Source organism: Thunnus maccoyii, chromosome 9, assembly GCF_910596095.1.
Source record: "Thunnus maccoyii chromosome 9, fThuMac1.1, whole genome shotgun sequence".
Taxonomy (NCBI): Eukaryota; Metazoa; Chordata; class Actinopteri; order Scombriformes; family Scombridae; genus Thunnus; species Thunnus maccoyii.
Window position 1 is genome coordinate 34,802,253 of NC_056541.1, and position 11,370 is coordinate 34,813,622.

The 11,370-nt window shown below is 39.7% G+C and overlaps 1 protein-coding gene across 3 annotated transcripts in view; it reads left to right on the forward strand.

Moving 5' to 3' along the window:
• The first annotated feature begins 4,622 nt into the window (after positions 1-4,622).
• Positions 4,623-11,370, forward strand: part of tacr1a (tachykinin receptor 1a) — a 40,394-nt gene continuing 33,646 nt past the window's right edge. For all 3 annotated transcript variants that reach the window (XR_006098247.1, XM_042422309.1, XM_042422310.1), the window contains exon 1: positions 4,623-5,362. Coding sequence is in view for 2 of the 3 variants with exons in the window: in XM_042422309.1 (XP_042278243.1) it covers positions 4,959-5,362 (404 nt within the window). In the remaining variant the exon portion in view is untranslated. The remainder of the gene's footprint in view (positions 5,363-11,370) is intronic.

The window sequence follows — 11,370 nt, forward strand, 5'->3', positions numbered from 1 at the left end:
AGAAAAGTTTATTTTAACTAGTTGCTGTCTCATTTAGGGACAAAAGGGGTAAAACTGTTCATCCCGTAACATCTTGCAATAACAGGAAGAGTTTGCCATTTTGGGAAATGCACTTATTCGTTTTCTTGCCATGAGTTAGATGAGAAAATCGATACCACTCTCATAACTGTCCGTACAATATGTTGCTGGAGCCAGCAGCCAGTTAGCATAGCTCGGCACAAAGACTGAAATGCTGGGAAACTGCTAACCTGGTTCTGGTTCCAGAAGCAATGAAATCCGTCTACCAGCACCTCTAAAGCTCACTAATAAACATGATGATATCTTGTTGTTCAATCCATTCACCATTGTGTAAAAACACTAATTTGTGGGGTTACAGATCATTATTTGTGGGACTATTCCTTTAAATCTGGGAAGGTTGTTGCACCCCCAGTTTGGTCCAGTTTGTCATGTCTCTCAGTAAAAGAGCCTTGGCCCTTTAAAAGGTCTGAACTCCTTTAATAAGTTTGACCTCTTTACTTATTAGCTGGGGAGCAACAATTGTATCATGAACAGCAAATTTACTGGACAGGAAGTCTCGCTCAGCACTGGCTCTGTAAAAATCAGGGCTTACTGGAAATGTTTAGGCAGAATACTTTGGATTGAACAACAGCTCAAACAACAATTTGCCACCAAAAGTCCACAATCATACTAACGGCTTTGTTAACATACTGATGATTAGCAGGCGCAACATTTACCACATTCACCAATTGAAGTTTTGCATGTTAGCATGCTAATATTTGCTAATTAGCACTAAACAAATTATACAGTTGACGCTGGTGGAATTGTCATTAGTTCAGCAGATATTTGGTCATTACCCAAATTACTGGACACATTTGACCTGATGATGGCGCTAGATGGAAAGTTGACGGATCATCAAAGTTATTACAATTCATCCTGATGAGGACAAGAATGGTATTCTAGACCTTTCACTTAGAATCACAAATGCTACTACTGTACTGTACTGTATAGAAAGTCAGGTGATCACCAAACTGATTAGGATTCATTGTCTGCAAACCATGAATGTCTGGGCAAAATTTGTGCTAATCATCTTGCAGTGTAGATGTAGAGGATGAGATGGAAAGTCAGGGTGGCCCCAGAGTTTTTAGGATTCTTCTTCATGAATATCTGCAACAAATTTCATGGCAATCCGTTGACCAGTTGTCACGACATTCTACTCTGAACCACAAATGTCAACCTGGTGGAGGTGTTAGGAGCCAGGGGATCACTAAAGTCAGCAGAATTAATCTTCTGGGGACCAAGAATGTCTGTATAAAAATTTATTGGCAATCTATCCAATAGTTTTTGAGATATTTCAGTTTGGACCAAAGTGGTGAAGCAACTGACAGGCCGACATCACCATCCATAGAGTCATGGTGCTTGAGAGGCTAAAAACAGATGAAGAGATGTGCTGAGAAGGTTTATATTCTATTTTATACAATTACAAGTAATCAACAAAGTCTCATGGTACAGGGATAGCATAGAAGTAGAGGTTATTGTGACCTGGTCATGCCATGATTTAGAACTAGAGCTGTGAAGTACATCTGTGATGCAGCTGGAAATGGAGCGAAATGAGGAGGATTATGTGACCTGTGTGTGCTAGAAGCTGGGGTCATTTACTCTCTTTGGCTTTTCCTTACAAGCCGTTCAGTCTCCACCATGGTGCTCTTGACAGTTGTGATGGAGAGGACAGTCCAGAGTGGATCGAAGCTTCTCCCAAGAGAAAAGCAGTGTCCTTGTGCAGGAGGAGCAGAGCTGCCATGGCTGAACAGTGGACACCATTTATAATTGAATTATCGTTGGGGGAGATAAGGTTTTATGGTTACTACATCGCTGAAGTCAAAGGGGAACTGTTGACCTGGGAAGGACAGTGACATAAAGGGAAAAGCAGACATTTGAGGAACATTACAGGAGGATGGGATGCATCCACCAGCAAGTTCTTCACATCTACAACACAATCCCCAACATGGTGCACTGGGCAACACATATTTCTATTTTTGATTCGATTTTGTTCATTTTCCTGTTTGAATCAGCAAAAAGGGTTTTAAATCCTGTGTGCAAAATCAAAAGGAGACAAAAAGACAAAAATTATAAAGCAATCTGGCCAAAATTTGTCAAGACATCTGTCTCTGGACCAAAGTGTTGGACAGACAGGGGGGGGGGGCTAAACTGATGTTTAATCACAGCATTCACATGTAAGATTTCTATCTCTTTTCTCAAGTGAGCCCTTGTCAAGATGGCAATAACACAAAAGGGTCTCACAAGAGGTACATGAGGTTCTGGGAACACTTGGCATTAACATAAGAACAAGCCTGAATGAAAGCAATAGCCTGCAGTGCAATAAATATGAGAGCTGTGAAGCAAGAGGTAGAATACTGGAGTGTCAAAAATGTGAATTGCATGATTTTCTGCGCTTTGAGAATTTGACGCAGTAAATTATGGCCTCAGTGCTTAAAAAAGAAACGTCGCTCTGTTCTTTGCCCATTTTATTCCAGTAGAGGACTATAGAGTGTGTCTGTGATGCTCTGTGTGGGATTACAGTGAGGCTGTAGTGCTTCCAGTAGTCAACTTCTACTTTTTAGCATTTTTTAGCTGACATTAACTATATAACTGATTTATATATTCATTCATTGAGGATATTGTTCTGGTGAGCCTGAGCTTTCCTGTCAGCTTAGAACTGGCATATAAAACTCTGCTTTAAATGAAGTGTGGAGGCTGGAAGGCACAAGGTGTTCAAGGAAACTGATTCAGAGAGTTTGATACAGAAATACAGTCAACGTCAGTGATTAACTACATATAAAAATCTGCATTGTGATTAAACAAAAACCTGTGAACTGCAGGCTCTCTGTAGAATTCTGAATTGACAGAAGTTATATGATGTATGACACTAAACTAATTTGTTTTTATGCTTCACAGACCAATGGATAAAAATAATTGAAATTCTTGTCTTCACATCCTGCACCAACAATAAAAGATTGTGTAGCCGACTCAGATAGAACGAGGATGGAAGCAAATCAGTATCTGTGAATCAAATTCTGAAAAATGATTTAGGCTACAACATTTTTACATTTCTGATTTTCTAAAATAGAATCTGCTGTGGTGATTACGGCGTACCACATGATCAGAAGTCGATTTGGATGCACGTAGAAATATTCACACACATAGTGTGTATTTGTCATAATTAGTCAGCTTTAAAGGTGCATTTTACCTTTGACCAGAGCCAGACTAGCTGTTTCCAGTCTTTCTGCTGGATCTTCTCATCTAACTCTCCGCCAGAAAGCAAATAAGTATATTTTCCAAAACGTCAAACTAACCCAAGTGCAGCTCTGTAATTTATGATGTAATAACACGATGTTTGAGAAATGCAATGCTTTGGACCACAAATCAAGCTGCCTTTTACGCCTCTAATGAACTTATCTTACACTTTTAAAAATATGACTGTGGGTTAAAAAGATTTACTGAACCTGTGAGGTTTACAACATCAAAACTTGTGGCTAAATGAGCTCCTCTGCTCCATAATCACACAGTAAAGAGGGTTTGAGTCGAGCTTTATTCAGCTATTCACTCTCAAGACTTGCAGTGCTGTCAAGCGTTCAGTGGCAAACCTGGAAGTGGCCTTTTTAATGAACTCATTCATCCCCTCACATTGCTCTTTTGAGTAGTCCCCTGCAAAAAAATGCCCCCTGAAGCAAAGCTCTGGTGAAATATATAAAGTTACTGTATACAATAAAAGACTTCAGCTTCCAGAGGATCATATCCTGGACTGGCCTCTCTTATAAAGGACTGTAGTGGTTTTCTAGTCCTGTTTACTGTGAACATGGTGAAAAAGTGTCATTAAATGTTTTCAGGTATATTATATCAGAGTCAGGACATTTTTAAGAAATTTTTAAGCATGTTATTAATTTTTTTTCTCATGAATCAAGTTATGACAATGTTATTAAGAGTATTTCAATAACACGTGACACTGGAGACTTGATCTCCACATACAAGTCCAGATACCACAAGAGGGGGGCAGTGAGTGGGAGGGCAGGGGCATTCAGACAGGGTGGCACCTCACCACATTACACACCACATTCAGGAGAGAAAATTATATCAATGATTGTATTGTATTTATTGGGACAATGTCAGTTTTAAACATAAATGTTAACATTTGATGCTATCTCTAATACCACTACACAACAACAAATATTATTACATCTTCATATTATTATTATTATTATTATTATTATTATTATTATTATTATTATTATTATTGTGCCGGTCTGAAATGATTCATTCATTCTCTTGCGTCTGTGCTGTTTGTTATTGGCTACAAAGGAATTATAAGCATATTAAATCAGATGAGAGGTATTTAGGCATGATAATCCCGTTGGCTTCTCTGTGCGCTCTGAGTCAAATGGAATGAATAACGTACCTGAGCTCATCCATAATCATAATTACAGCCTGCCGATTGGACGGGTGCGCAGCGGCACGCGCCATAAGCTGGTGTGCAGCGGCTCGGTTTGAGCAGAGGAGCAGAGCGGGAGGAGAGCTCAGAGCCGCTGAGGGAGAGAGGACGCAGCAGACCTCTCTGATTTATATGACCAGCTAGTGCAACACAGACTCTGGTGCTGCAATGCGCGTAAAAGGCGCGTTTGCGTTTTTACGCACCGTGAAAAGTTTTTAAGCGGTGGATAGATTGTTATTGAAATATCCACGTAAAATATCTACATCTCCTGAATTCACTTTTTCCAAGACAGAGGGGTCTTCAAGTGGACATTTCACCGACTACAGTTATGCCCGCTGCAAAGTGAGGCTGCGGCAGTGACGCTTTCACAAACTTTCCATTGTCCACTTTGCATTTGGAACTTTCCAACTGTTGTAAATTGAATTAGTTTTTAATTCCAGTGGGTTTAGTGTGACTTTCATTCCTAGACGGCAGAATGGATCCTTTATTCGATACCACCGATGGGCCAAACTGGACCACCAGCTACAACAACACCAATAACGGTACGGTGTACTGGAACCAGTTTGTGCAGCCAGTCTGGAGAATAGTGCTCTGGGCCATTGCATACAGTTGTATAGTGATCGTGTCCGTGGTAGGTAATGTTACAGTGATCTGGATTATTATGGCGCATAAACGCATGAGGACCGTCACCAACTATTTCCTGCTGAACCTGGCGTTCGCCGAAGCCTCCATGTCCGCCTTCAACACGGTGATCAACTTCACCTACGCTGTGCACAACGAGTGGTACTTCGGACTGGTCTACTGCCGCTTCCACAACTTCTTTCCCATCGCGGCTGTGTTTGCCAGCATCTACTCAATGACTGCCATCGCTCTGGACAGGTAAGCTGCGGCTCTCACGCTCTCATGAGAGATCATCCTGTCCTGAACACCTCACATATTTGGATCATGTAGTCTAATCCATTACATTTGCCTTTCAATTAATGTGAAGGAATTTTTAAGACATTTTAATTTAAAATCAGTGCAAACAGCATAAAGTGATGATTGATCACTGCTCTTAACATTTTTCCAAAATATGCAAAAGCAAAAGCTTTGAAATAATATGAAAATGTTATAGTGCTACTAAAGAAGTCAGTTAATTGGTTATTTTAAAAAAAACCACCTCACAGCTGAATTCCTCACTGGCTTCTGATGAGGTCCTATTGTAAATGTTTTGTTGATTTTGGTGCATTGATAAACTGCAGCTGATGGATATGAGGCTGCAATGTTATTTTGCTCGCCTGGTTTAAGATACTTGTGGCTTAAAAAGTTGTCCAAAACTCTTTAAGACATCTTAATGTTGTTTGTTAGGGTTTCATAATTTCCATTACTTAACCATAAAAGTTCAAAAATGCCCTCCCATACATATGGTAGTGTGGAGCTCCCTCTTATTTTCATATAATGGCTGGAATGAACTACCATGAATACTGTCATAGTTAATTATTCAATGCCTTCTGGATCACGTCTGAGTAAAACATAAAGCTTTCACTAAAAGCAGCCAGTGATTGTATAACACTGCAGGCTGTGTGAGGTTTTATCTTCCTGTGGCAGACTTTACACTTCTGCCTGTGAATGATTTATATATTCTTTAATATCTTTGGTTTCTCATCCTCTTAATGAACATTCATGTGTGTAGGAAGCCACTTCATCAGTCGGGCGGCTCCTTATGACAACGAGGCTGAATGGAAATTAGATGCATAAAAAGCTGCGCTCTGCTGCATGTGCATGTGCATGTGCATGTGTGGTCTGCATATTGTGCATCTATCTGTGAATGTGTGTCTTGTTACATTTTTCTATCTCTCTACTGTGTTTGCTTCAGACAGCCTCCTCCTACTGTATCTACACATGAAGCTTTTTCTGTTCTGCCCGAAGCTTCTCATGTCTGCTTTTATATCTAATGTACATGGCAGGTGATGATGACCTGTAATTCCTCTGCAAGTCCTCCTTTCAGCGAGAAAACCATGAACTAGACCTTTTTCAAAATACAATTAAATCTTTACATCTCAGGAAAGTGAGAATGAAAAGGCAGATTAAGATAGAAACAGGCCACACACACACACACACACACCATACACTCCCAGTCTGCTCATTGCTGGTTTCCCATTCAGGTAATAATTCACAGATGTAGAAATGTGGTTATATTCCTGTGACCTCCCTCCATGCAACAAAGAGATGTTATTAAAATGCTGTAGAGAAGCAGTAAATTCACACAGACAGCATCATATCTTTATGGCTGTGCTAGGAAATGTATTTCAGCATTTCTGAAAGTGTCGAGGATGATGGTGGTGGAGGTGAGAAGGAGAGTCGCCCACTGTGACCCATCACATGCAGCCATCTCCCACTGCTGTTTAGGCTCCACTTTATATTTTACTCCTTTTATTTTGATTCAGTAGTTCCTGCATGAGCTGAAGAATTTCTATTAGTTATTAGATATGAAATAATTTTTATCAAATAGAGCAAATCTGCAGGATCTCATCGGGGGGGAGGGGGGGGGGGGTCGGAACGCAGTGTTGCAGCTGATAAGACATTTTTTCATCTCCATCATTGTTTCAGTCACTCCTGTGGTGTTCTCGTACTGCACAACCCCGTAGATCACCAGTACAGCTGAACGCTGATGCCAGTGTGCTGGCTGAAGCTGATTGTGTGGAAGTAATTGAGAAAAACCTACTTTTAGATATTTTAGATATAGAAAGCTCTACTGCATAGACTGGATGGAGCTGAGATATTTCTGGATATTGCAAATAGTCACACTATGGCACCAATAATTAAGATGATCATAACATTCAGTATTAGTGGTTAACACTTATCTCAGGAGCTGGTTGCACCGCTGCTGTTCGTAAATTCAGACTTAGCTTAATTATAAGTGTTTACGAAGTGGAGATTTACACATTACCGAACTGAAAGCTGGTTTCAACAAACAAACTAGTTCTTATATAGTCATTTCCTAATATTTACACCCGCTAACTGCCTGGTGGAACTGTTGCGTAGCTAACTGAACCAATGGACACAACTAACGTTAGCTTACTAATATATAGCCCGTTTCAATGGAGAGGAAATATGGTTGAGCTCACAAAATAACACAAAGTACTTCAAATTTCAACATTTTATACCAATAACGTTAGCTTAAATGACTTAACAGGCTAATTAACGTCTGTTAGGTTTGCATAATTGGATATTTCTCACTTGTTCTAGACTACATGAACACTACTAACTTACATACATTTAAAGGACTCGGGATTGGAAGTTCAGTTAATGTTTTGCTTTGCTCCTTTAAACTGTTATTTTTGATACTACACTGACTTCCTGTGTACATAGTTGATTACTTTTGATTAGATGGAGCTACAGATGTTTCCTGGCAAGTGATTTACACATTAATTAAGTCTTTAGTAGCAAAGACATTTATGATTCAGATTTAACTAGCCATTAGTCACTAAGAACTTCAGAAAGTCACACAAACTGGGATTTATGAGTAGCTGGTGCAACTTAGTGTTTGTATGGGTTTCCTCCAGGTGAACCACTCTCCCATGGTCCACAGACATGCAACTCGGATGACATGGAAACTTTAAATTGCATGAATATATTTGCATATATACAGAATGTAGTGGCCCTGCAATAGAGTGGTGCCTTTTCTCCAGGGATAGGCTCCAGCTCAGTCACACCTGAACGGGACCGAGGGAGTATAGAGAATGGATTGATGGATATTGTTTAATAGTTCCAATTTATCAATGTGCTCAGTGCAGAAACAGTGTGGAGGGTGTGACTGAAATTCATTATTTCATTATTGTCTCATTTAGCAAGGGTAATTTCGCCTCCATTTAGTTCCGGTCTTCTCGGCTGCCACTGATAGATACTGCTGGGTTTTTGTATGAATCACTGATGATCACTCATGTTCAGTCTTTAGCAATGCTTGAACTGATCAATTCATGGTTTGCTCTGAGAAGACAGTTTGAAATTACAGACATTGATCGTTCAGAATGAGGTGGTGGGGAGGCTTAAGTGTGCGTCTTCAAGTGGCCATTTGTGTAAAGTAATTCTTAATTAGGCATATTGGACATGATTGGTTACACATATATGTAAATTAGCATATGTCACATACAGTATATGCAGGAAAGGAAATGAGCATAACATTATCTGAAATACAGCACTAATGTTGGGTCCAGCTAATAGTCCCCCCCTCTCCCCCCCCCATATCTACCATAACCTTTAAATGCACTGCAATTTTCTATGCTGTCATTATGGAGGACCGGGAGCTAGAGTTGAATTTCCTGCTGTTGAATCGGTACTGCAGTTTGATAACTGAACACCTTATAAGGTTTTCATTAGTTTATCTCTAGTGTGATAAAGCAGCAACAATCCTGGAAAAGACACAAGCAAGACTGTGATTTTTTGTGGCCATCAAGGAGACCTAGACTCTCCTCAAATGAAAAGGGTAAAAATTTAAAAAACATCTTCTTTGAAGATATTTTGTGAAGCTTATATGTCAGCAGCATTTGTGGCACATGGTATTTAATTTTGAAGGTTCTTTGATGGAGCTCAACTCTGTGAAGAGCTGCAGTTTTGACACAACATTAAACAAAAGGATATTACAAAGTTTACAACTACGGACACTTGCCTGAGTTTACATCAGCATGTTACTGGCATAATCATAGTTACAGAAACCAGCACCACACTACAGCACTAACCCTGCTCTGGAGAAACCTGCTCAACATGACAGCCCTAACTAAACTTTCATTCATACCGACAGCTAAAGCTGCACTAATTAATATTTTTATATTAACAATGATTCAAAACAATTGTTGGAATTTGAAAGGTATCACTCAAAGTGACAAACCCACAGAGAATTATCACCCGACTCCCCACTGTGCATTACCTTCCCAGCACAAAATAGCAGACAGACAATGTTAGCGACTAGCTAGTGAATATAGTGGAGCGTTTAGCCAGTAGCATGTATATTTAACAAGTTTCTCAAGACTTGGAGCTAAAAGAAGAGTGAATATTGGATCTACATTCGTCTGGTGTCCAGAGACGCGAATGCTAATGTAAATAGGTAACTGTTTGCTAACACGTTATTAACTTTATTAGTTGGTAATATGTCAATATGGTGGTTACAGTTTATTGTGCTTCCCCCAAGTGGGCAAAAAAAACCCAATTAATGCACGTTGACATTAACAGGCTTTCAGGTTTACAGGATTTCATTGATACCAACTGATAACACAATCTTAGCAAAATAGACATAACAGAAAAATCAGTCCTATCATACTGAAATAGCTGCTGACAGCAGCTCTACTCCAATGGAGCCGCTGACCTGCATTTTAGGGCCCATGTTGTTAGGTGGTGTATTTTCTATTTCACACGAAAACCTGCCAGTTGCTTTGAAGCTCACACTGGTCTGCACATTGCTTTGTATGTGAACTCAAAGTAAGAAATATGCCAATTATACACATCAAATCAACATATTTGCAGCTACAAAGCAGCACTGAATACATTTCAATGATCTAAACCCCCCCCCCCCCCCCCCCCCCCCCCCCCCCCCCAAAGCATGTAGGAGAACCTATGTGGCCGTGGAAAATACGAAAGGCCGACTAGAGCCGGTGTTTGGTTTGTCCATTCTGGGCTACTATAGAAACATGGCGGTGCAACATGGCGGCTCCGTGGAAGAGGATCTGCTCCCTATGTAGATATAAAGGCTCATTCTAAGGTAACAAAAACACAACGATTCTTATTTTCAGGTGATTATACACTAATTAAAACATACTTATGAATATTATAATCCATTTCTGCCAAGTCTGTTCTGCACCTTTAACAGTGATATGATACAACCAAGACACAAATTTAGTTACTACTTTCTAACTAAGCATCATTTATGAGGGGTTTATAAGTTGAAACTACTGACTAATTAATAAATTACTAAATTATATCATTATATAAACATTTGTAAATACTAATTATAGATCAGTTATAAGCCACTCATAGGAACAACTTATGGTGTGAAAAATCCCTCTCTCAATTTCCAACAAGCCACCATGTCTGCAGTTACAGTTGTTAATAAGTAATTCATAAAGGGCAATACATTATAAATGCTGCAGGTGATGTTAAATTGATTAATGAAGGGTCACAGGTTTCTTCTGTCTAATAAACTAACAGCAAAAGTTAGTTTTACTAATAATCTATCAGGTCTGCAGTTGCAAATGAAATGGATTTTGGTCCGGGTGCCCTGCATCTCTTTACTAGAAGGTCAAATAGAGGGTCCACTTGATGAATTAAAGAGCTAAACAGACAAAATAAGTGTCATGCTGGAAAATAAACACTAGCCACAACCGTACCCAGAAGGTGTTCTTATTAAGGTTTATAACCACAATCAATGACAGTGTTGGCATGTAGAGTGACAGAAGTGTAACGATTCTCAAAGAAGGCTTGGCTCAGTCACTAAAAGGCACATTAGCTGGGCTAGGAGGTTTATGTGTAGCAATGTCATCATAAAAATAATGCAGAAACCTGCTGCCATGACCCGGCCACACCTCCTCTCCGGCTCTCTCACCTCCGTCCTTCAATTTCCATTTCCTCTCCACTTCTGCCCCCCCCCCTCCTCCATCTGCCGTCCCCAGAGGGATCATCATCATCAGAAGTTATTCTGGCCCGTGCCACCCTTCTCTTTCTGGCTCTCTGTCTTGTGATTCATGCTCTGTGCATGAAAAGTGTGATGAAAGTGTTTTCTCACCACAAAAGAGTTATGTTTCATGACTAGAAACAATCGGGTGACATAGATTCTATTTTTTGAAAGGCAAGATGGAGATCAAAATATAAAAAAGAATATTAATATTATATATAACCATTAACAAATCTCAGTATTA